The sequence below is a fragment of the Hyla sarda genome, chromosome 1, assembly GCF_029499605.1.
Source record: "Hyla sarda isolate aHylSar1 chromosome 1, aHylSar1.hap1, whole genome shotgun sequence".
Taxonomy (NCBI): Eukaryota; Metazoa; Chordata; class Amphibia; order Anura; family Hylidae; genus Hyla; species Hyla sarda.
Window position 1 is genome coordinate 167,854,421 of NC_079189.1, and position 27,367 is coordinate 167,881,787.

The following is a 27,367-nucleotide window of genomic DNA, read 5'->3' on the forward strand; positions in this document are numbered from 1 at the left end:
ACGCTGTTTTCATGCTGCGTGGGTTGGCCACGCCCCCTCGTGATGTCATGACCACGCTTCCTCAATTCAAGTCAATGGGAGGGGGCGTGCCAGCCACCACGCCCTCTCCCATTGACTTGCATTGAGGGGGTGTGGCCATGACATCACGAGGGGGCGTGACTGGCACACGCAACGCAAAAACAGCTTTGGGAACATTTATTTCTGAACGCTGGCCAGTGGAATACCCCTTTAAGACCCACTGTTTGAGATGCTCAGACCCAATTGTCTAGCCATCACAATTTAGCTCTTGTCAAAGTTGCTCAGATTGTTACAGTTGCACAATTTTCATGCTTCAAAAACTCCACATTTAAGAACAGGTTACTTGCTGTCAAATATGTCCCACCCAATTAAATTGTAACAGCATAATCCGGGTTATTCACTTCACTGGTTTTCATGTTATGACTGATCAGTGTATACACTTATAAAAACTCTTATCATATTTTTAAAAATATTTTAAGATATTGTGAAGTCTGTGTATTTTTTTTTTTAATGTTTGCTGTAGTTTCAAATGACTTCCCTCCATGCCATAGCCTATGCAATCGGTAACATATCTGTAATCATTTAAATTTACCCCAAAATCACTCCTTACCCCAGAAAAAAAACCTCTAAATCTTGACCTTTACTAGGTGTCTCCCATTGCCTGCCATCTTTCATACACTGCCTGTTATTAGGGGAATTCTGTCACTAGTAACAACTAGGTCAGAACTAGGCTTAGCATGTTCTATGTGCAGGAGAGAAAAAAGAGACAGACAGGCAGACAGGCAGGCAGGCAGGCAGGCAGGCAGAGAGACAGGCAGGCAGAGAGACAGGCAGGCAGAGAGACAGGCAGGCAAAGAGACAGGCAGGCAGAGAGACAGGCAGGCAGAGAGACAGGCAGGCAGAGAGACAGGCAGGCAGAGAGACAGGCAGACAGAGAGACAGGCAGACAGACAGGCAGAGAGAGAGACAGGCAGAGAGAGAGACAGGCAGAGAGAGAGACAGGCAGAGAGAGAGACAGGCAGAGAGAGAGACAGGCAGAGAGACAGGCAGAGAGACAGGCAGAGAGACAGGCAGAGAGACAGGCAGAGAGACAGGCAGAGAGACAGGCAGAGAGACAGGCAGAGAGACAGGCAGAGAGACAGGCAGAGAGACAGGCAGAGAGACAGGCAGAGAGACAGGCAGAGAGACAGGCAGAGAGACAGGCAGAGAGACAGGCAGAGAGACAGGCAGTCTACCTGCTGAAGATTATCCAATCTGCTTCTGAAACCACCCATAAAATTTTGGAAAACTGACCCTTGGGCAGTGTATCTGCTGCTATATGTACACACTGCTGTAGTTTAATCTACCCCTCCCTTTAGGTGGTCACCATCATTATCATCAACACCAAAAGCAGTTCAGTGCTTAGTGTAACCCCTTTCTTGCTGCTGTTTCCCCCCCCTTTTTATTCAAATAGCCCATTACAAACCCAGTGCATCATTAACCTCTTCTGTCTCTATATGCACAAGGCTGGTGAACGTGCACTGGACAGCTGGCACTATATCATGACATAGCAAAGAGGGGTTTATGGTGTGCTATGATTGGCCAGAAAAGTAAAGGAAAGCAAGCCCTGTGTGTGTGTTCTACCAGCAAACAGCCCAGCTCTGGCCCTGGCCACTGATTGAGAGAATGAGAAATAGCTATGCACTAAGGAGGGGACTCTTGGGGGCTTAATGACAGCAGTGAGAACACTAAAATCACATTGCCACCACTTTGAAGGGTTAACCAAACACATGCAGGTTTAAAAAAAATTATTTTTAAATAGGTACACTTTAAGATTTTTTTTTTACTCAAACAAGTATAGAGCAGCTGATTTAGTTCATGCTTTCCATATAACTTTTAGCTGTGAACAATGTTAAAGGGGTACTCTGGTGGTCAACATGTTTTTCTGTTTTTGACTTACCCTACTTGTTTTGTTTCATTTCTATTCTTGTTGTTTAGCCTACTCTATTTCTGTTCTTTATTGTCTTTTTATCCCCCACTTTGTTTTCCTATCTTTGCTTCTATTTCCTGTTTCTTGCTGTGCTGAAAACTACAAATCCCAGCATGCCACATGTCTTGCTGGTTTGGGGCGGCTCCTTTTTTTTGTTTGTTTGTTCCACCCTTTACCCACCCTACTTTTTTCCCGCGTCACCCCCCTTATACACAGCACACTAAAATAATCAGCCTTGGTTGGGATACACTGGCATACACACACACAAAAGGGACTACAACTCCCAGCATGTGTCATTCAGGAGTCTTCAGTCTGTGGTATAACACCAGCATGCTGCCTCTCTAGTCTCCTGGGGGTTGTAGTTTACCACACCTCTATAGGGCATACACCAGTGTTTCCCAACCAGGGTGCCTCCAGGTGTTGCAAAACTACAACTCCTAGCATGCCCTGACATCCTTTGGGCATGCTAGGAGTTGTAGTTTTGCAACAGCTGGAGGCACACTGGTTGGAAAACACTGGTGTTACATGATGTGTATGCTAAATAGGCTGGAACAGTGTTTCCCAACCAGTGTGCCTCCAGCTGTTGCAAATCTCCAACTCCCAGCATGCCCAAAGTCTGTCCAGGCATGCTGGGAGTTGTAGTTTTGCAACAGCTGGAGGCACACTGGTTTGTAAACACTAGCATACACACACACACAACAGCTTGCTGCTTTCATTTTTATGAAGGCCTATGAAAAATGAAAGATCTTTGGTTGCTATGGGCAACTTTTCCTCTGCACAGGTTTTGATAAATCTCCCCCATAGAGATCATTCCCAGTATGAGATTTCTTCCCCTGCAGTCCATACATCCCCAGCCCGTGCACCTTCTCATCCTCCCCTTCAGATAACACTTATCTTCTCTGTGTTCCTTCTCCTGTGCAGACCTGCGTCCTTAGAATACAGAGCAGGGGGGAGGGGAGAAGCTGTGTATTCAGCTGGATGAGATGAGGGGGTGTGGCTTATTCCTCTCAAGCAGACAGAGGAAAAAAAAAACGGTGACATCTTTTTCCCAACAGACTCAGAACTGTGGACAACAGTAAAAAGGAAACCCTCTGAACTACAGAACTTCCTGCCCAACAAACAGGTAAGAAAAACACATACATGCTGCCAAAACATGTAACACATGTATGTTGCAAAAAAACAAAACGTACAAAGAAGATGTCATATAGTCAAAAAAACAACCACCGGAGTACCCCTTTAAAGGTAAAAAGATACCTTGATATCTTCAGGCAAGGACAGCCATCGTACCCCTGGAAGGTTGTCAGTTAAGTGGGCGCTACAGGCATCATAGAACTGTGCTCCCTGGCTAGTGCTTGCACTTAAAATTGATAGCCTTACTGTTCGCTGAAAAAACAGGCTAAAGAAATGATCGAGGCGGGGTACATTTTCCGCTTGACAGAAGGCCCTGCAACACAAAAAAAGGAACCCAAATCAAAGAAAAGCACACAATACTGTCCTGGAAAGGGAAACTTCACGGTGAAAAATTCATTTGGACGTACACCACATAGCATGCACAAAAACACTGTGGGTGGAAACCTAAAGAATTGACTCCGTAATTAAATTATCTCAACATACTTAGCATGACAATAAACTGCTGCTTTTCACATCACATACTGACAAAGCATTTGGTTGCACCTACCTATCCAAGGACGTGTACATGAACTTTAATGTTCTAACTACATCCGCTGTCATATTCTTTAAATGTAGAAGTGAAATTCTGATAAAAAAAAAATAAAACATTAAAAAGGTCAAGTAGAAAAATCATTCTCAAAACACTTTGAAAAGCAGTACTGTATAGTAAACTTCTTATAATGTGGTAATAATGAGACCTCATACCGTATATACTTGAGTATAAGTCAAGTTTTTCAGCACGATTTTTCGTGCTGAAAACACCCCCCTCGGCTTATACTCGAGTGAACTCTCCGCCCTCAGTGGTCTTCAACCTGCAGACCTCCAGATGTTTCAAAACTACAACTCCCAGCATGCCTGGACAGCCATCGGCTGTCCGGGCATGCTGGGAGTTGTAGTTTTGAAACATCTGGAGGTCCGCAGGTTGAAGACCACTGTTGACTGGCGGTGATGATGAAGGGGGGGGGATGATGACAGGTGGTGATGATGAAGGGTGGGGGGGGGGGATGATGACAGGTGGTGATGATGAAGGGGGGGGTGGGATGATGACAGGTGGTGATGATGATGGGGGTGTGTGGGATGATGACAGGCGGTGATGATGAAGGGGGGGGGGGGTGTGGGATGATGACAGGCGGTGATGATGAAGGGGGTGTGGGATGATGACAGGGGGATGATGACAGGCAGTGATGATGAAGGGGGGGTGTGGGATGATGACAGGCGGTGATGATGAAGGGGGGGGTGTGGGATGATGACAGGCGGTGATGATGAAGGGGAGGTGTGGGATGGTGACAGGGGGATGATGAAGGGGGGTGTGGGATGATGACGGGGGATGATGATGAAGGGGGATGACGAAGGGGGGGGATGATGACAGGGTGATGATGATGAGGGTGTTAATGACTGGAGTCTGGATGATGACAGGGGGGGTGATGTATTTCCCACCCTAGGCTTATAGTCGAGTCAATAACTTTTTTTTTCCTGGGTTTTTGGGGTGAAATTAGGGGCCTCGGGTTATATTTGGGTCGGCTTATACTCCAGTATATACGGTAAATGGCAGTTTATTCAATGTTCTGGACAAGAACATGCATGTCTCCAAAACATACTGGCCTAGAATCTTTAAGATGGGAAAAACAAAACATAAAATTGTCTACTATAACTATTTTGATCAGAGCGATTTCTTGCTGTCATTCCTTTACAAACTAAAATGATCCAATAAGAGATCAGCACTATGAAATGACCATCGCGATGTTCATTTATAGCATTGTTTTCTGTTTAAGGGTACGTTCACACATACGCAGATTTGATGCGCAGGATTTTCTGCTGCAGATTTCAATGTAAACTAGATGACTGAGCACAGCTTCTAATCTGCAGGTACAAATCCTGCACATCAAATCTGCGCAGGATCCTGTACATGTGAACGTACCCTAAAGGAGCACTTCAGCCAAAACGAACATTCTCTATCCCCAGGGAAATATATGTAGCTGATTGCTAGAAATTAATGGTCCCTTTCTGGAGATCATGGGGGTCCCAGCGGTCAGACCCACCGCAATCTGCTACAGTTAAGCAGCCATACCACTGCAAAAATTGGGCAGGTCTGCTTTTGCAGTGATTTTCCGCAAAACATGTAAAAAAAAAAAAAAGATTAATTCACAACATGTTAACATGTCAGCGCCATGCATACAGCTGTTGATTCCACACGCACAAATAAAATAAAAATAAAAAGTCTATTACCAGTAACAATATATATATATATATATATATATATATATATATATATATATATATATATATTTTTTTTAATTTTTTTTTTTATATAGGAATCACAACTGTGATCTCTCAAGAAACAAAACCGATACCAGAAAAATGAACCTCACCTCTCTGCTGGAAGACAAATTAGGAATAAATGTTCAGACTCTTTCCAGTATGAAACATGGACCAGCTTCTTGTTCAAAATAAGTGATGTGCTTAAAAAGACAGAATACAATGTCATTGAAAAGAGAAGAATTTACCATGATGTTAGGATGTGCAGAATTCTAGATTCCTGCTCACAACAACTGTTTGTACATATATACATTTAGTTGCATTTAACCCTTATATAGATGAACAAATCACTTAGATCTACGGGAATAAGTACAGGTATGTACAGGTAATCCAGCTGGATTCTGCTAATAAAAAAATGCATACCATGCGGTATATGTTTTTCTCCAAGGGAGCCTTTGTATAATGAATGCCACCAAGTGGTATAATGAATGCCACCATCCATCATATTTGTATGCCGGGGACTTCCCAACATGTACATGAAGCAGGTACTGCTAATGCTATGTGAACATAGCCTAACCGCCTAGACATCAGGACAGAGGGCTAAGCTTGTGCTATGTGTAGTATGAATAGCTACATGGGGCTGATGACATACCTGTTTACAGCATGAATACACAGTCTAGGTAGTCTGCCTTTTGTCTCTCATAGGTTGTAAGCCCTTGCTTAGTGTATATTTTTTACAATGCTTGATATCTTTCTGTATATGTACCCTCCGAATTGTAAAAGTACTGCAGAATAATTTGGTACTATATAAATTATTATTGTCAGTCTTCCTCCTCCACAAGGTCCACACTGCACCTGGTAAAATCAAGGCATGCCCATTATCTCCAATCGCCCATAATGTTATGGACAGCGCTGCCCCTTCTGTAGCTCGTCACCAGCAGCAGCAGTTTACTGCTCAGACTAGGGCTGCTGGTCTGAGAAGTAAAGAAAGGAAAGTCAGGTGTGAGTAGTGCTGGCGAAATTTCCAGCTTTTGTCCCACTCTCTGAAATGGAAAGATTGAGAAATAGCTGTGTACCATGGAGGGGATTCTCATGTGTTTAAAGGGGTACTCTGCTGTTCAGCATTTGGAACAAACAGCCGTCACGCCTTGTCCCATAGACTTGCACTGAGGGGGTGGGGTTATGACGTCACAAGCTCCCGGCGCCAGCTCCAGCATTCGGAATAGTTTCTTCCAAATGCTGAGCAGCGAAGTACCCCTTTAATAACAGCAGTAATGGTGCAAAAATCACCTTGTCACAATTCTAAGGGGTTAATGTAACAAAATCATGCGCATTTTTCAAATTACTTTTACAGGGTTAATAATTTAGATAAAAAAATAAAGGCTGAATTCTGGTTCCCATTACCTAACAATACAGGCTCCTGTCACATTCTGCAGCATATCACTTAGTGTTAAAAATAATCCTCGTATACTCTTAAGCTTCTGGGAGGCTTCAGACACAGGATACTGGTAGAGAATTTCCTGCTGTTTAATGAAGAACAGATAGCACATGTTCAGTGAGAGACAACACGCTATAATATATATAAGGAAAACCAATCTAGTTACTGTACTAACAAACATTTACTTGTTCTGACATAGTGGAAGAAAGGATTCATGGACAACAATTCATGTGTTTGGCTCTACGGAGGTAAAGGCTGTAACAGACTTGAGATCTTCCTTAAAGGGTACCTCTCATCAAATAAACTTTTGATATATTTTAGATTAATGAATGTTGAATAACTTTACAATAGCATGTTAATGAAAAATATGCTTTTTTCTATTGTATTTTTCCCGATCAGTCCTGTCAGCAAGCATTTCTGACTCATGCTGGAGTCCTAAACACTCAGAGCTGCCAGCCTGCTTTGTTCACAGCCAAACAGGCTGTGAACAAAGCAGGCTGGCAGCTCTGAGTGTTCTCCTTTGTGAACAAAGCAGACTGGCAGCTCGTAGTGTTTAGGACTCCAGCATGAGTCTGAAATGCTTGCTGCCAGGACTGGTAGGGAGACCCCTAGTGGTCATTTCTTCAAAGTGGAAAATTAAATAGAAAGAAGCATATTTTTTAATAACATGCAATTGTAAAGTTATTCTGCATACATTAATCTATAATATATCAAAAGTTTTTTTGATGAGAGGTACCCTTTAAATAGGACCTGTGATCACAATAAGTGCCAGTAACCTGTAGGTAGCTTTCAGGACTGATCACATACATCATGACAATCGGAGAACCCTACACCATATTGTAGTCCCCCTGACTATCAGGGCTACAACTCCTCTTTGACAGATCCTTCAAATCTAATCTATTTTCCATTATATATGACCAATTGGAACAGGAATTAAACAGGTTGGACCTTTACATGTAAAACCTTTCTTTCTCCCAAGAGAAGTGCTGGGAGCAGATTATTAGGAGCAAGAGGAAAGACAGACAATTGTGGAGAGCCATTTACATCTAAAGCTGCTTTAGAGTTCACATAAGAGATTAGTGTTTTTACATGTTATGTGATTGTGCCTCGGATTGGGGGTATAAACATCACATTTTGTCTGTACGCTGCAGGTATATGTTGGAAGTTGGGCTGTGGAGTCGGTAGATAAATGCTGTGGACTCCTCAGGCTTTTGTACTTCCGACTCCTCTGTATTAATATGCAAATGTATTTTATACATTCCTTGAAGGAAAGAAAGGCAACATACATGTCACAAAGATATCAGTGTCTACAGCACTGATGGGACACAGTCAAGAGAATACACAATGATATAAGTGACTTACAGGCAGGGCCGGACTGGAATCAAAAATAGGCCTGGGCATTCTAGAATAAGCAGCCCATATTTTGGGTGGAGGTCCAAATGCTGGGACCCCCACCAATAACCTTGGTTCAAGTGGCTTTCAAGCTATTGTAAAGCTAAAACTCCCATCATGTCTGTAGAATATGTATATGAAGAGAAAAGTAAAGACCGGCAGGGGGTGCCAAGTGTGTTACCGCAAATAAAGAACGAACGATGAAGTAGAGTCAGGTGGGCACAGGTTGCCCGTAGGTAATGGGTGCTCACCTGGAGCGAGTGGAAAACTCGTGTATCAACCCACCAAGCGGGGTAACAATGCTGGAGACAGCTGCCGGGCCAAGGGTTCAGGAAAGGGCTTGCCAAACCTGGAGAAAGTACCATGGAATTATGCAAAAAAATCCTGTGGATTCCAGTGTAGAAAAGAAGGATCGGACCAGAGAAGTGATGTGGAACAAAGCTGGACCGCTTTATTGAGAATAAAGCAAAGTAAACAGGATAACGCATTTCGGGGGACAACGCTCCCTTCTTCACATCAGTGATAGTGCTATACAGTACATACAGGGTTTAAATACAGTTACATTTGGCACCACAATAAAAGGGGGAGGGGCCAAACTACAATGCAGTGAATGAAGCATCACTTGCAGGAAAAAAACAAAAAACAAAAACCAACATTAGCATGAATAAAGACAAGTAGAATCAATATGAGAAAACAATCCAGGTGGTGACATGCAGGAATGACATCCCAGTGTAGTACAAAAGTGTTGGACAGATTATTGGTAGCCGGGGATCTCCGTGATGCATCCGGACCGTGGGCAGAAGTAGTTGTCTCTAAGGAAGTGTCGCTAAGGTAGTGGCGGCCGTGTCTGAGAGCAATGGTGCATTGTCATAGAGACTTTTGGTTGTTTTAGAACAAAAACAAAGCTTATCTATATGAACCAAAAACAAAATCTGTAAAACCTAGAAATAGTTTATATTAATCTTGAAATGTAGTTCTAGGCTTAGCAAATGCAAATCAATTCAATGTAGAGTTCTAAGGAAGAGAATTGCCTCTGCCAGATCCTCTTTCATAGAGGCTCTTAAGTCAGACTTTATTATTTTTAGGGCTGAAAATAATTTTTCGACACTGACTTGGGTGGGTGGCATTACAGTAACTACCGTATTTAGTCGGAGTCGGTGCATTGTTTGCCGACTCCAGGTACCCAAAATTTCCTCCGACTCCACAGCACTGGTTGGAACACCATAAATTAATTCCAAATTCTGTATACAGCGGGCTGCCCATGTTGTGACTGTAGGCTTTAATAGACCTAACCTTCTCAAAACCCATGTAGAGGTGGAAGCAGGGGTACACTATTATCCAGGAGTCCCAGATGTCCCCATCATCCCTTGGAGTTTACATGTGTTAAGGGTGGGTATTTTTAATGGGTGGGCTGCTCTCTTTTGTACTGTTGACATATAACAACATTTTGTATTGTCATAAGAGGGTCAGTCATTTGTAGGTTGGGACCAGTAAAAACAAAAAAAAATAAAATGTATACCAGCTTAAAACAGAACAAACATAGTCTCAAGTAGACTGTTAGATTTAGTAAAGCCTTTGGCTACACCACTATATTTGTATGAAAACCTTTATGATGGTATTTTAACATCCTATATGCCAGAGGTATACAGACAAGTTGTAATGTGAACGCAAACTAAGGGTTGTAGTTGATGCAATATTGTGCCGATAGATAAGGAGTCCTCAAAGTGTAACTATGCTTTTATACCCAAAATGAACCATATATAGTGAAGACTAAAAACACATGCAATATGTATAAAAACTTTGATACTTTGATTTACTTTGTCAGACCCTTCCTTGCTGTACACAAAAATAACAGAAAATGGTAGCCCCATGACCATACAAATGTGAGGACAGATACAATGCCTGAATTCTAGTTTCTATTCACATCTCTTTCCATAGTTTACAGATCCCTATAACTAACATTCTGATTTCCTATGTTGTACAATTTTACTAAAATAAACCTGCCATTGCAGAGCACATATAATTTTATTTCTTCAGACTGCACGGGCACTGACGTGGCTTGGACCAAAATAGTAAAGATTCAGTCCAGATTTCCACACTTCAAAGGCCCTGCCTTTACCACTGCGTAATCCCTATAGTCCACTCTGTGTGCTCAGCATATTCTCTGGCTTTACCACTGCGTAATCCCTATAGTCCACTCTGTGTGCTCAGCATATTCTCTGGCTTTACCACTGCGTAATCCCTATAGTCCACTCTGTGTGCTCAGCATATTCTCTGGCTTTACCAAACTATTGAAGTAAAGAATGAAAATAACAACCCAATGAGTGGCACATGTTCTCCTAAGAGACTCTAAATTCCCATTGCCCACAATATGGGATTTGGTATCAGTAAGACTTATTGCTTTAAAGGTTTATAGTATGTGTGGGCGAACATACCTTCTTCGGGGGAACAAGAAAAACAAACCAAGTGTTACAAAAATGACAGTGAAAAGTCCCATTTCAGGGCAGTGAGGCTCCCTTTCAGGCAGGGGCCTGTATACAAGGTCATTGATGAATCAGTATTAGGCCCCTTATACACTACACATATCATCCTGCTTTTTTACTGCTGTTATTTTACAAGAACGGATGGAAAAAAAACAAAAAACGGATGCAATAACTGGTAATAATGGATGGTAACTGATGACCATCATCCATTATTTTTAATGTTTTTTTTTCTTAACAGATGATAACTGATGAACAACATCTGGTTTATTACCAGTTACATCCGTTTTTTTTAAATCAGGTTTTTAACCCTTTTTTAGTAAAGCTGTACCGAGCATGCTCAGTACAAAAAACAGATGTTAAAAAGCCTGACAATAACTGATAACTAGGGGTGTGAATCGCCAAGAATTTGGCGATTCGATTCGAATCGCGATACCAGTGTGGCGATTCGATATATCCCGATATATCGCGATACCGTCTAGGTGACGATACATCGCGATATATCCCGATACATCGCCCACCTGGGAGCATTCACAGATCCCAATAGACGCCGCTGTCAGCTTTGACAGCGGCGATCTAGTACTCCGGTGCACACTTTTCTCATGTTATCCCGTCCGGGCTGCAAAATAAAATAAAACGCACTTTATCTTACCTGCCAACGAGCCCCCGGAGCTCCGGTACACTCCGGTACAGGTGTTCGGTCCCCGGGCTGTATTCTTCTTACTTCCTGTTAGTCCGGCACGTCACATGGAGCTTCAGCCTATCACCAGCGGAGGCGGGACATCGCTGCGGCTGGTGATAGGCTGAAGCTCCATGTGACGTGCCGGACTAACAGGAAGTAAGAAGAATACAGCCCGGGGACCGAACACCTGTACCGGAGCTCCGGGGGCTCGTTGGCAGGTAAGATAAAGTGCGTTTTATTTTGCAGTCTGGATAGGATAAAATGAGAAAAGTGTGCACCGGATACTCCTTTAATAGCCAGCCGCGGCGATTGCCGCATGCTGGCTATTAGCGGCGGCCCCCGGCTACTGAAATCAGCCGGGGGTCGCATAGTACGGAGCGGGCACGAGTCGGAGCCCGCTCCATAGCCGTGTCAGATCCGGCCTGCCCGGCTCCACAAATGTGGAACTTTTATCTCCTGATGCCCGGGACATGACATGCTGTTCCGGGCGTCCGCAGATAAAAATTCCACATCCCTAAAAGAATCGATTCAAAAATATTTTGAATCGATTCTGTATCGGCAAATGAAAAATCGCGATTATCGCGAGAATCGATTTTTTCTTACATCCCTACTGATAACGGATGTTTTTTTTTGAACATCCAGTTCCCATAGACTTCAATGTTTAATTTTAACCCCTTAAGGACCAAAGACGTATGAGTACGTCTTTGGTCCCGCTCCAGTGATATAACACGGGGTCCCACAGTGACCCCGCATCATATCGCGGCGGGCCTGGCATCATAGTGAAGTCGGGACACGCCTCTAATAGCGCGCGGCACTGATCGTGGTGCCGCGCGATATTAACCCTTTAGCCACGCGCTCAAAGCTGAGCCACATGGCTAAAAGTGAAAGTAAAAAGTGCCGGTTAGCTCAGGGAGCTGTTCGGGATCGCCGCGGTATAATCGCGGCATCCCGAAGAGCTGTACTACAGGAGGAAGGTCTCTTACCTTCCTTCCTGCAGTCTGATCGCCGATTGAATGCTTCAAGCCTGAGATCCAGGCTTGAGCAATCAATCGCCGAAAACCCTGATCAATGCATCCCTATGGAGATGCATTGAACACTGTTAAAGATCAGTAAATGCAATGTTATAGCCCCCTATAGGAGCTATAATATTGCAAAAGAAAAGTGTAAAAAAAATCATTAACCCTTTGAATTATCCCTTCCCCTAATAAAAGTTTGTATCACCCTGCATTTCCAATAATAAATAAAAAAACAGTGTAAATAAAAACAAAAATAAACATATGTGGTATCGCCGCGTGCGGAAAAGTCAGATTTAAAAAAATATACCGCTAATTAAACTGCACAGTCAATGGTGTACACGCAAAAAAATTCCAAAGTCCAAAATAGCGTATTTTTGGTCACTTTTTATATCATGAAAAGATGAATAAAAAGCGATCAAAAAGTCAGATCAATGCAAAAATGGTACCGACAAAAACTCCTGATCACGGCGCAAAAAATGAATCCTCATAGCGCCCTGAACACAGAAAAATAAAAAAGTTATAGGGGTCAGAAGATGACAATTTTAAACGTATACATTTTCCTGCATGTAGTTATGATTTTTTCCAGAAGTAATACAAAATGTAACCTATATAAGTATGGTATCATTTTAACCGTATGGACCTAGAGAATAAAGATAAGGTGTCATTTTTACTGAAAAATGTACTACGTAGAAATGGAAGCCCCCAAAAGTTACAAAATGGCTGTATTTTTTCAATTTTGTCGCACAATGATTTTTTTCCCCGTTTCGCCGTCGATTTTTGGGTAAAATGACTGACGTCATTACAAAGTAGAATTAGTGGCGCAAAAAATAAGCCATCATATGGATTTTTAGGTGCAAAATTTTAAGTGTTATGGTTTTTTAAAAGGTAAGGAGGAAAAAACGAAAGAGCAAAAACCGAAAAACGCCCGGTCCTTAACCCCTTAAGGACGCAGGACGTAAATGTACGTCCTGGTGCGGTGGTACTTAACGCACCAGGACGTACATTTACGTCCTAAGCATAACCGCGGGCATCGGAGCGATGCCCGTTTCATGCGCGGCTGATCCCGGCTGCTGATCGCAGCCAGGGACCCGCCGGCAATGGCCGACGCCCGCGATCTCGCGGGTGTCCACCATTAACCCCTCAGGTGCCGGGATCAATACAGATCCCAGCATCTGCGGCAGTGCGCGTTTTGAATGAATGATCGGATCGCCCGCAGCGCTGCTGAGGGGATCCGATCATTCAGAACGCCGCACGGAGGTCCCCTCTCCTTCCTCCGTCCGGCTCCCGGCGTCTCCTGCTCTCTTCTGTGATCGAGCAGACCAGAGCAGAAGATGACCGAAAACACTGATCTATTCTATGTCCTATACATAGAACAGATCAGTATTAGCAATGATGGTATTGCTATGAATAGTCCCCTATGGGGACTATTCAAGTGTAAAAAAAAATGTAAAAAAATGTCAAAGTAAAAGTAAAAAAAAAGTGAAAAATCCCCTCCCCCAATAAAAAAGTAAAACGTCCGTTTTTTCCTATTTTACCCCCAAAAAGCGTAATTTTTTTTTTTTATAGACATATTTGGTATCGCTGCGTGCGTAAATGTCCGAACTATTAAAATAAAATGTTAATTATCCCGTACGGTGAACGGCGTGAACGAAAAAAAAAAAAAAAAAAAAAGTCCCAAATTCCTACTTTTTTTATACATTTTATTAAAAAAAAATTATAAAAAATTTATTAAAAGTTTTTTATATGCAAATGTGGTATCAAAAAAAGTACAGATCATGGCGCAAAAAATGAGCCCCCATACCGCCGCTTATACGGAAAAATAAAAAAGTTAGAGGTCATCAAAATAAAAGGATTATAAACGTACTAATTTGGTTAAAAAGTTTGTGATTTTTTTTAAGCGCAACAATAATAGAAAAGTATGTAATAATGGGTATCATTTTAATCGTATTGACCCTCAGAATAAAGAACACACGTCATTTTTACCATAAATTGTACGGCGTGAAAACGAAACCTTCCAAAATTAGCAAAATTGCGTTTTTCGTTTTAATTTCCCCACAAAAATAGTGTTTTTTGGTTGCGCCATACATTTTATGATATAATGAGTTATGTCATTACAAAGGACAACTGGTCTCGCAAAAAAAAGCCCTCATACTAGTCTGTGGATGAAAATATAAAAGAGTCATGATTTTTAGAAGGCGAGGAGGAAAAAATGAAAACGTAAAAATTAAATTGTCTAAGTCCTTAAGGCCAAAATGGGCTGAGTCCTTAAGGGGTTAAACCACTTTATTATTTTTTTCCGGACAAAAAATTTGTGCATGAATCGTCTTTTGTGCGGGAAAAAATAACTGACATTAGTAAAAACGGAAATGCTGCCTGGTGCAAAAGGATGTTCAAAAAATCCCATTGACATGAATGGGATTTTTTGACGGCTGTTTTCTGTGACCTGGATATACAATAAATACCATTTGCTTGCATCGGTGAGTGCTGGGACCTCCTTTATTATATTACAATACTCCTTTCCTCGTGCACCACCACTTTTCAGATAGTGCCGACCATTGCTCTACTTCAGGACTTTTTGCTAGGAGTAATAATGGAGGTTTTTTTTTTTACAGGATGATACCTGTAGTGTGAAAGGGGCTTTATCAGAATGGTGTAGTGTATTTGTTTTATTCCCAGTCATATAAAGGGGTTAATCTAATAGTAAAACACATCCCCTAGCCACAGTTTATAAAAAGGCTACCTTTAGAAGTCCTAGAGCGAGCAAATGGAGCGAAGTTTGAGCATGTGCAATGCTGCTCAATTCACTTGGGGGACAAGACACCTTTGTTTTTATAATTGGGGGGGGGGGGGGTCCTCGCGGTCACACTAATCATGTACTTTTTACCTATACTGTGAACAGGTGATCCATTTTAATCTTCAGATAACCCCTTTAACAATGGTTGGTAACTCCCACTTGTCTTTCCAGACTCCTAAATAGCAAATCAGCCTAATAACAGGTATCTAGAAAGAATAGGCAGCTCAATATCATCACTTGTGCGGGTTGTACAGCGGCCTTTTTATCCCTAAACACAGGATAATATGGGGATGAAGACCACATCGCTGCATAACTGGGAAGATTTGCTGTTGAGTCATCAACAAAGTGACAGACAATTGGACAAAAAAAGGATAGCCCTGCCCAATAGACTTGAGAAGCACTGAAGAGTAGCATTGGAGAACACAAACTACAAGATTGGGAATAAAATAGCTTTTTCCTTCCTTCTCCAGAACTGCCCCAGATACTCATGTGCATTATCCTGTGCATATGTGATGTGCAGGATTTGAAGCTGCAGATTTGATGCCACGTTCAATCATTTAGTTTACATTAAACTCTACAGCTTCTAATCCTGTGCATCAAATACCGTATTTTCCGTCGTATAAGACGCACTTTTTCTTCCCCAAAACTGGGGGGAAAAAGTCGGTGCATCTTATACGGCGAATACACCCCTATCGCGGCGGTCCCTGCGGCCTTCAACAGCCGGGACCCGCGGCTACTACAGGACATCACCGTCTGAAGGGATAGTGACACTAACCCGGCTGTTCAGTCGGGCTGTTCGGGACCGCCCCGATTTCACCGCGGTCCTGAACAACCCGACTGAATAGCCGGGTTAGTACTTTCAGGACACCGGAAGGGACCTTACCTGCCTCCTCGGCGTCTTCTCTGTTCAGGGATCCCCTGTATGGCCGGCGCTCTACTTCCTCCCCATCACATCGTCGCGTACGTGCGTCGGCGTGCTTAACAACGTGATGGCGGCGACGGAGAACGAGGATACCCGGCCGGCAGCAGAGACGTTCCGGAGCGACGGGGACACGGCGACAGCGATGGAGCGACATCCAGGGCAGCGGTGACGGGTCCAGAGAGGCGGGGACACGTGAGTATTACCTCCTATGCAGTGGTCTTCAATCTGCGGACCTCCAGATGTTGCAAAACTACAACTCCCAGCATGCCCGGACAGCCAACGGCTACTTTGACTACCTATAACTTTTACATTTTTTCTGTATATAGGGCAGTAGGAGGGCTAATTTTTTTTGGGCCGTCATCTGTACTTTTTATTGATACCACATTTGCATATATAAAACTTTTACCAAATTTTTTATAAAATTTTTTTTGAATAAAATGTGACAAAAAAAGCAGCATTTTTGGACATTTTCTATTTTTACGTTTACGCCGTTCACCGTGTGGGATCATTAACATTATATTTTGATAGCTTAGACATTTACCCACGCAGCAATACCAAATATGTTTATTTTTTTTTAAATTACGCTTTTTGGCGGTAAACGGGAAAAACTGACAATTTTCATTTTTGTTGGGGGATTTTTCACTTTTTTTTTTTTTTTTTTTTTTTTACATTTTAACAGTTTTCAACCTTTATTTATTTATTTACATTTTTATGTCCCCATAGGGGACTATCTATAGGAATCATTTGATTGCTAATACTGTTCAGTGCTATGCATAGGGCATAGCACTGATCAGTATTATCAGCTATCTTCTGCTCTGGGCTGCTCGATCTCAGACCAGAGCAAGAGTCGCGGGGAGATGGACGGAGGCAGGTGAGGGGACCCTCGTCCGCCATTACAGATGATCGGATCCCCGCTGCAGCGCTGCGGGCGATCTGATCTATTTTAACATGCACATTGCCCCAGATGCCATGATCTGTACTGATCACGGCATCTGAGGGGTGAATGGCGGACATCCGCGCAATCGCGGATGTCGGCCATTACTGGTGGGTCCGCGGCTGCTGATAGCAGCTGTAACCTGCAGTGTATGGCACGAGCACCGCTCTGATGCTAGCGGTCATACACAGGAGGTAAATGTATGTCCTGGTGTGCCAAGTACCGCCAAACCAGGACGTACATGTACGTACGTGGTCGTTAAGGGGTTAAAGGAGATTTATCAAAACCTGTCCAGAGGAAAAGTTGCTGAGTTGCCCATAGCAACCAATCAGATTGCTTCTTTCATCTTTGAAAAGGCCTCTGAAAAATGAAAGAAACTGATTGGTTGCTATGGCGAACTCAGCAATTTTTCCTCTGGACGGGTTTTGATAAATCTCCCCTAATATATCTTAGTTACACCAGACAGAATATTCAGACAGCAAAACTGATGGAACTTCATCACAAAAAAAGAACAAAACAAGTGGTAAAGGTTTGTGAAAGAATACTAGAATCTCTAGTGAGAAGACAGTCATGTCCGATTCTTGTCATTTTAGTAGGCCTTGGACTCCCAGCCCCCAGACAGGATTTAAAGGGGTATTCCAGGAAAAAAAAAAATGTCTTCAACTGGCTCCAGAAAGTTAAACAGATTTGTAAATTCGGGTAGAAAACAGACATGGTGCACATCTACAATCTTGTATAATGATCTGATTGCTTCTCAGCATAAAATCAAAAACTAATAGGTTGTTAGTATACATTTTTGATCAAAAAGTACAAGCCCACTCGCCACGTCAAGACCATCTATTTAGAGTGGGTCCCTAACATCCCTAGCATGAAATGGCGTAGCACTGGGCGGCGACCACCACTGCCATGACACCAGTGCCCATGGGGGGGAAATGACCCACTGGCAGAGCGGCCCCATTGCCACTCAAACCAGTCCATGGGTCGCACCTCCCCGCAGACACGGCGATACGGCAGCAACGGACGCCGCACAGCACCACACCAGTGTGAACAAGGTGTAATAGCTCACTTACCATGCTCTCCCAGTCAGACTGGGAGGCTGCTAGTGCGGCGTCCGTTGCTGCCATGGCGCCGTGTCTGCGGGGAGGTGTGGCCCATAGACTGGTTTGAGTGGCATTGTGGCTGCTCTGCCAGTGGGTCGTTTCTCCTCCCCCCCCTGCCCCCTCCCCGTTTGCACTGGTGTAGCGGCGGCGGTGGTCGCCGCCCAGTGCTACGTCATTTTATGCTAGGGACGTTAGGGACCCACTCTAAGTAGGTGGCCTTGACGTGGCGAGTGGGCTTGTACTTTTTGATCAAAAATGTATACTAACAACCTGTTAGTTTTTGATTTTATGCTGAGAAGCAATCAGATCATTATACAAGATTGTAGATGTGTGACCCTGTCTGTTTTCTACCCGAATTCAGATTTGTAAATTACTTCTATTAAAAAGTCTTAATCCTTCCAATAATTATCAGCTTTTCTGTCTGACAACAGTGCTCTCTGCTGACATCTCTGCTTGTCTCGGGAACGGCACAGAGTAGAAGAGGTTTGCTATGGGGATTTGCTTCTACTTTGGACAGTTCCCGAGACAGGTGTCATCAGAGAGCACTTGGACAGAAAAGAACAATTCAACTTCAGCAGCATAAGTACTGAAAGGATTAAGATTTTTTTTTAATAGAAGTAATTTACAAATCTGTTTAACTTTCTGGAGCAAGTTGATTATATATATATATATATATATATATATATATATATATATATACCCCCTCATCACACCCTAAAGCTTTATATTAAATAAAGAACAAAGCTGAGTTGCAGAGTTGCCCATAGCAACCAGATGGCTTCTATCATTTTTACCAAGGCCTCTGCAAAATGAAAGAAGCGATCTGATTGGTTGCTATGGGCAACTCAGCTACTTTTCCTCTGGACAGGTTTTGATAAACTTCCCCAATGTCCTAAAGAAGAACCAAAGATACATTATCTCAATAAAAATGGCAGAATTGGGTCTCTAGGCAACAGTATCAAGTGTATAGGACAGTGGTCTTCAACCTGCGGACCTCCAGATGTTGCAAAACTACAACTCCCAGCATGCCCGGACAGCCATGCTGGGAGTTGCAGTTTTGCAACATCTGGAGGTCTGCAGGTTGGAGACCACTGGTATAGGATATAAAGGAAAGTTAGAAGCATGTGTTTGTCTGGTGCTAAAAAAACTTACTTGAGATGTCCATCCTGTGGCTCAATCCCCTTCAATAAAGTTACTGTTCACAGGACCATGCAAAAAACTGGTTTGTCACAATTTCACATTCAGTATACCTCCTACACCACTGGTGTCCAAACTGAGGCCCTCCAGATGTTGCAAAACTACAACTCCCAGCACGCCCGGACAGCCGTTGGCTGTCCGGGCATGCTGGAAGTTGTAGTTTTGCAACATCTGGAGGGCCACAGTTTGGACACCACTGTCCTACACGGATCGTAAGGCATATATTTACAATCAGAAGATACAAATACAGCAGAAAAACAACCAGTGGTCTCAAACTGTGGCCCTCCAGATGTTGCAAAATTTCAACTCCCAGTTTTACCAACAGAAAACAAGCAGGATGACATTGTTTTTTTTATCTGTACATGGCATCTAATGTCCACATCTGTAGAGCAGACTGCTGGCCCGTAGGATAAGGGGATTGTGAGGCAGAGACACACACTGAAAAGATATTAGCTCAATGCGAAAGATATTTAAGCAAATCGCTGTAGGAAAAAAACTTCCATCTGTCATGCACCTATATAAAAACTCTTCAAATAAACATGAAGCCTCCAGAATAATAGTCTGAAATAAATGACAACCAGTAGGTAGGTGGAATTTATGAAATGATTTATAGCTAGAAAAGCATACAAATGCAGTGAGACTATGAGAAAACGTTACAGAGTGCGGCCAATGTATGCCGAAGGCTGGAGCTGCCTGTACTCCAAAGACCATCTTCTTGGAACCAGAACAATTTCACAACGTTAAAGGGTTATCCAGGAAAATAAAAAACTATTTTTTATATATATATATATATATATATATATATATATATATATATATATATATATATATATATATATATAATTACAGCGTTACAAACCAGCTGTAAAAATAAATGTAGCCCGAAAAATTGTAATCCCAATAATTCAAAAAATTCCATTAGCCCCAATAACTCAATAACTACAATAAGCCCCATTAACTCAAAAAATACCGTTAGCCCCAATAACTTAAATAACAACGTTAGACGCAATAACGCAAAAAAATCCCATTAGCCCCAATAACTTAAATAATAACGTTAGACCCAATAACTCAAAAAATCCCATTAGCCCCAATAACTTAAATAGTACAATTAGCCCTTATAACTCAAATAATAACATTAACCCCAATAACTCTGAAAATCCCATTAGTGAGACTATATGTGTAAAACTTAATGGAAATGTAAAGTGTATGTTCACAAATGCCAGAAGCCTAGCAAATAAAATGGGGGAGCTTGAGGCCTTGATACTGGAGGAACATATTGATATAGTTGGGGTCACTGAGACTGGTATGAAAGTCAGTGTGAACGATGCCATAGTGTGTGATGATTCTGAGGAGGTGGAATCACTGTGGGTAGAATTACAAAAGGAGGGAAATACTGAAAAAATAATATTTGGTGTAATCTACAGACCCCCTAATATCACTGAAGAGATAGAAGGTCGGCTGTATAAACAAATAGAGAGGGCCGCCCGGGCAGGTACAGTGGTAATAATGGGAGATTTTAACTATCCAGATATAGATTGGGGCCGGGGGTTGGCTAAAACTACAAAGGGGAGAAAATTCCTAAATTTATTGCAGGATAATTTTAGGGGCCAGTTTGTGGAGGACCCAACAAGAAGTGATGCCTTGTTGGATCTGATCATTTCCAACAACGCAGAGCTGGTTGGTAATGTAACTGTGCGGGAAAACCTTGGGAATAGCGACCACAATATAGTTACTTTTGACTTAAAATGTAGAAAACAAAGACAGGCGGGGAAGGCAAAAACATATAACTTTAAAAAGGCAAATTTCCCTGGGCTGAGATCTGCACTACAGGACATAGACTGGGGGGAGGTGTTGTCAAATACTGATACAGAAGGTAAATGGGACATCTTTAAATCAACTCTAAATAACTATACAGCTAAATATATACCAAAGGGGAACAAATATAAACGATTAAAACTAAATCCTACATGGCTGACAAATGAGGTTAAAAGAGCAATAAACAACAAAAAAATAGCCTTCAAAAAATACAAATCTGATGGGTCAGCTACAACATTTAAACAGTACAAGGAGCTTAATAAAATCTGTAAAAATGTAATAAAAACAGCAAAAATTCAAAATGAGAGACAGGTGGCCGAAGAAAGCAAAACTAATCCTAAATATTTTTTTAGATATATAAATACAAAAAAACCAAGGACAGAGCATGTAGGACCCCTTAATAATGATAATGGGGAGGTTGTCACGGGCGATCAAGAGAAGGCGGAGCTACTGAATGGGTTCTTTAGTTCTGTATATACTATGGAAGAAGGAGCTGACATTGGCCAGGTCAGTGCTGGTAACACATCATGTAATGTATTGAACTGGCTTAATGTAGAGATGGTACAAGGTAAGTTAAGTAAAGTAAATGTAAGCAAATCTCCAGGGCCGAATGGACTACACCCAAGAGTTCTTAGAGAGGTAAGTTCAGTAATAGCTGTACCCCTGTTCATGATATTTAGAGATTCACTGGTGTCTGGTATTGTGCCAAGGGACTGGCGCAAGGCGAATGTGGTGCCAATCTTCAAGAAGGGCTCTAGGTCTTCGCCAGGCAATTATAGACCGGTAAGTCTAACGTGTATTGTGGGTAAATTGTTTGAAGGACTTATAAGGGATTACATACAGGAATACATAGGGGATAATAGTATTATAAGTGATAGCCAGCATGGGTTTACTAAGGATAGAAGTTGTCAAACCAATCTAATTTGCTTTTATGAAGAGGTGAGTAGAAGCCTTGACAGAGGAATGGCTGTGGATATAGTGTTTCTGGATTTTGCCAAAGCGTTTGATACTGTCCCTCACAGACATCTGACAGGTAAGTTAAGGTCCTTGGGCTTGGAAACTTTAGTTTGTAACTGGATTGAACACTGGCTCATGGATCGTACCCAGAGAGTGGTGGTAAATGATTCGTACTCTGATTGGTCCCCGGTTATTAGTGGTGTACCCCAAGGTTCAGTACTGGGCCCGCTGCTGTTTAATTTATTTATCAATGATATAGAGGATGGTATTAACAGCTCTGTTTCTATCTTTGCAGATGACACCAAGCTTTGTAGCACGGTACAGTCTATAGAGGATGTGCATAAGTTACAAGATGACTTGGATAGACTAAGTGTCTGGGCATCCACTTGGCAAATGAGGTTCAATGTGGATAAATGTAAAGTTATGCATCTGGGTACTAATAACCTGCATGCATCGTATGTCTTAGGGGGGATTAAACTGGCAGAGTCACTGGTAGAGAAGGATCTGGGTGTACTTGTAGATCACAGACTACAGAATAGCATGCAATGTCAGGCTGCTGCTTCCAAAGCCGGCAGGATATTGTCATGTATAAAAAGAGGCATGGACTCAAGGGACAGGGACATAATACTCCCCCTTTATAAAGCATTGGTACGGCCTCACCTGGAATATGCTGTTCCGTTTTGGTCGCCTGTTCATAAAAGGGACACTGCGGAGTTGGAAAGGGTGCAGAGACGCGCGACTAAACTAATATGGGGCATGGAACATCTTAGCTATGAGGAGCGATTAAAGGAGTTACAATTGTTTAGTCTTGAGAAGAGACGTTTAAGGGGGGATATGATAAACGTATATAAGTATATTAATGGCCCATACAAAAAATATGGAGAAAAACTGTTCCAGGTTAAACCCCCCCAAAGGACGAGGGGGCACTCCCTCCGTCTGGAGAAGAAAGGGTTTAGTCTAAAGGGGCGACACGCCTTCTTTACCGTGAGGACTGTGAATTTATGGAACGGTCTACCTCAGGAACTGGTCACAGCAGGAACAATTAACAGCTTTAAAACAGGGTTAGATACATTCCTGGAACAAAATAACATTAAAGCTTATGCAGAATTATAAAACTACATCCCTTTCCCTTATCCCCTTACATCCTTCCCTTCAATCCCCTGGTTGGACTTGATGGACGTATGTCTTTTTTCAACCATACTAACTATGTAACTATGTAACTGGCTCCAGAAAGTTAAACAGATTTGTAAATTACTTCTATTTAAAAAATCTTAATCCTTTCAGTACTTATGAGCTGCTGAAGTTGAGTTGTTCTTTTCTGTCTAAGTGCTCTCTGATGACACCTGTCTCAGGAACTGTCCAGAGTAGAAGCAAATAACCATAGCAAACCTCTTCTACACTGTGCAGTTCCCGAGACAAGCAGAGATGTCAGCAGAGAGCACTGTTGCCAGAGAGAAAAGAACAACTCAACTTCAGCAGCTGATAATTCTTCCAATAATTAAGATTTTTTTTATAGAAGTAATTTACAAATCTGTTTAACTTTCTGGCATCAGTTGATTTAAAAAAATAAATTAAAAAAAAAAAAAAAAAAAAAAAAAAGGGGTATCCCAGGGAATTTTTTTTTAAATATAGATCTATTCATCTATATATATTAAAAGAAATTTACATTTTTCCTACCCCTTTTATTTCTAAATCAACTGCTGCCAGAATGTTAAACAGATTTGTAAATTACTTCTATATAACTAGTACTTTTTAGATGCTGTATGCTCCACAGGAAGTTCTTTTCTTTTTGAATTTCCTTCCTGTCTAACCACAGTGCTCTCTGCTGACACCTCTGTCCACTTTAGGAACTAACTGTCCAGAGTGGGAGCAAATCCCCATAGCAAACCTATCCTGCTCCAGACAGAGGTGTCAACAGAGAGCACTGTGGTCAGACAGAAAGGAAATTAAAAAAGAAAAGAACTTCCTGTGGAGCATACTGCAGCTAAAAAGTACTAGAAGGATTAAGAATTTTTAATAGAAGTAAGTTACAAATCTGTTTAACTTTCTGGCACCAGTTGATTTAAAAAAAAAAAAAAAAAAAAAGAAGTTTTCCACAGGAGTACCCCTTTAACTTATACAGAAGTGTTTCAATCCAGTGCTGTTAAAGCTTGATTCAAAGCACAAAATGTTCTGAACGATGTGTGAGAGTGCTGCGGGGGTCGGCCCACGCCTCTCGTGATGCCAGGCTACGCCCCTCTATGCAAGTCTATGGGAGGGGCCTGACAGCCGTCAAGCCCGTGGCCTGACTTAGCAAGGGGCATGGCCGATCCCCACAATGTTCGCCCAGCATTCGGAACTAAATGTTCCAAATGCTGGCCAGTGGAGTACCCCTTTAAGAGAAATCTACCTGTCCAGCCAACGTTATCTATTGCTGGCCCATATATAACAGAAATGATACCAAAAAGTTATTTACCTCTTCTTTAGAAGAGTCCGAGTCAAGCCTGAGCGTCAGGTACATTATTATGTGAGGTAAGTCTTGCAAGATTTGCTGGTAGTTGGTATGTTCTTCACCCCAGATCAGTTTTGTCATATTGTTCATGGGTGGCTGCGGCACATAATTTATACTTGGAGATGGAGTTTGGGCATCAAACACCGTTGTTTCGAATGTCAGCTTCACCTATCAGGAAGACACCAGGAATTATATGGAGAAAGTCTATATTACCTACAAACTTTCCAGAAAACAGATCATATTCACAGGTTCAAATACACTGAACTGTAACTCTTAATGATCCTGTGCCCACCTATGTCTCACATCTAATTTCTAAGCATTGTGAAAAAAATTGCGACTTTTTCAAGTCCTACCAGTCGTTTTTTAAATTTGCACAGATTTGTTAAAGGGAACCAATCATCAGATTTTACCCTATATAACACTTGGTAAAGCATTATATAGGGTAAAATCTTTATTTTCGCCATTCCCGGGGGATGCTCCTGCCCCCAGGGATGGTGAAGATATGAAGTTATAAACTAGTCACCGCCATGGCCGTAAGTAGTCACCTGGGCGGGGAGCTCTTCTCACCTACTCCCGTTGTTCGGCCGGCAGCGACGTCCCCTCCGCTTGATTGATGGGCAGCGTCATCATTCCGCTCACTGAACAGACAAAGCAGAGCGATGACGCTGCCCGTCAATCAAGCGGAGGGGGCGTCGCTGCCGGCCGAAGAACGGGAGTAGGTGAGAAGAGCTCCCCGCCCAGGTGACTACTTACGGCCATGGCGGTGACTAGTTTATAACTTCATATCTTCACCATCCCTGGGGGCAGGAGCATCCCCCGGGAATGGTGAAAATAAAGATTTTACCCTATATACCGCTTTACCAAGCGTTATATAGGGTAAAATCTGATGATTGGTTCTCTTTAAATCAACCAGAGGGGTTGAGCCCCTGGAAGTGTCCTCTATGGTGAACACTTATTTCTCATTCTCTCTATTTTAGAGGGCAGGACCAGAGCTGGGCTGTTGCTAGTATACACACAGGCACTTTCTTTTGCATAGTTATCTGGCCAATCACAGCACCTACTCCTTACTGCTATGCCATGATATAGTGCTAGAGAAAGTGCACTATACTGAACAGACTGGCATCAGGCTTGGGCATCAATTACAGTACAATACTATAGATCAGTGGTTCTCAACCTTTTTGGCGACTGTACCCCCAAAGGCTGAAAATATGTCCGGGGGGGGGGGGGGGGGAACTTACGTGCAAGGGGTACCCGCGAACAAAAGGCGTGTACTCCCAGAGTCCCGTTCAGCGCCGCACAGAAAGGGTGACGTCCTCCTGCGTTGTGCGGCACGTCTCCCCAGCAACCACGCAGCTCCCGTATAGTAGCCGCAGCCAGAGCTGCGGCCGCGATACTTTACTGAAAGCTGTCGCGGCCATTCCCTGCAATGCGCTGACAAATACTGGCCAATGCATGGCCGGTATTCTCAGCGCAATGCGTACCCACGCACAACTGGTGGCTTACCCCTATGGGTACGCATTCCACTGGTTGAGAACCCCTGCTATAGATAGCACGTGAAGGGAGAAGGTGTTACTGATGTACAGGCAGTTTAATAAAGAACAATTCTCCTTTACTGCATTTATTAATAGTTTCTTTACTCTGTGATTAGGAAGAAACTTTGAGAAGCAAAACCAAGTAAAGTAGAAACATGACCCATTAGAGAATATTAGTGAATATTAGCATGTAAAAGTGGCCTATTAAAAAAAAAAAAAAAAAAAAAAAAAAAAAAGAAGATTTTACCTGCATGGGGCCCGGTATACAAGATAGCACCCGCTCTATGTTTTCTGTGTTGACTTCCACATCATTAACTGCAACAAGTGCATCACCTGGTAAAATAAGAACATAAAAATCTATGAGATAGATATACACTAGAATACTGATAAATACTAGAAAAAAAAACTGTTAAACATGTGGATTGTGACTGCACAGGCCCTAGAGGCTGCTCCAACATAAGTCACTGCAAGCTTACGCTGGTTTATACAGGAACATCAGCACCTATACAACATAAAGACAGGTCTCCTTGGTGTGTGCAGATGTTAACCCCAGGACCTTTATTGTCTCCCTAAAACCCCCAGCACATGCTTTAGGGCCTAAACAGTCACCTCCAGCAAACAAACCCTACCCCGGCTTCACAGGTAGGTCCCTCGCATTAAGCCAGTTTTGTTGCCTACTGGTTATTGCGATTTCTAGTGGCTCCTGCTCAAGACAACCCCTTTTTGTATGGAATTGTAAAGTAAAGATTTTCAGTCTGGTAGTCCTGGCCTATCCATATACTGTATGGTAAGCAATCTTTTCTAAAACCCTGGAAAGTATAATATCGAAATCGCAATATTTAGGCCCAAAATCGCAATCGCACATTTTCCCCATATCGTGCAGCCCTAGTATGTATAAATGATGAACAATAGCACCAGTTACCTGTGATGGACTTGTTACATACTGAATGGCTCAGTTCACACACAAGAGTAACCTGTTATTGAATAGACTAAAACACTTCCTTGGCCAGCTTGGTCATCAGATTTATTGCCATTGGAGCATTGATGGCGAGCCATCTTCGGCAACTGACAAGTGGGAAAGATCCACAGTCCAAGCTGCAACATCTGTGGACAAATGTGCCGCAGGATGCCATATGGAACATATATACCTTTATATCTAACCGTACCTTGATTGGTATCCATGCTAAAAGGTGGCCCAACAGGG

The 27,367-nt window shown here is 42.4% G+C and overlaps 1 protein-coding gene across 2 annotated transcripts in view; it reads right to left on the bottom strand.

Annotated features, from left to right (window-relative positions):
• Positions 1-27,367, bottom strand: part of INTU (inturned planar cell polarity protein) — a 77,554-nt gene that overhangs the window by 20,165 nt on the left and 30,022 nt on the right. For both annotated transcript variants that reach the window (XM_056563714.1, XM_056563705.1), the window contains exons 3-8: positions 26,411-26,496; positions 24,596-24,799; positions 6,818-6,936; positions 5,527-5,616; positions 3,666-3,743; positions 3,242-3,431 (exon numbers count right to left, since the gene is read on the bottom strand). In XM_056563714.1, the coding sequence (XP_056419689.1) occupies positions 3,242-3,431; positions 3,666-3,743; positions 5,527-5,616; positions 6,818-6,936; positions 24,596-24,799; positions 26,411-26,496 (767 nt within the window). The remainder of the gene's footprint in view (positions 1-3,241; positions 3,432-3,665; positions 3,744-5,526; positions 5,617-6,817; positions 6,937-24,595; positions 24,800-26,410; positions 26,497-27,367) is intronic.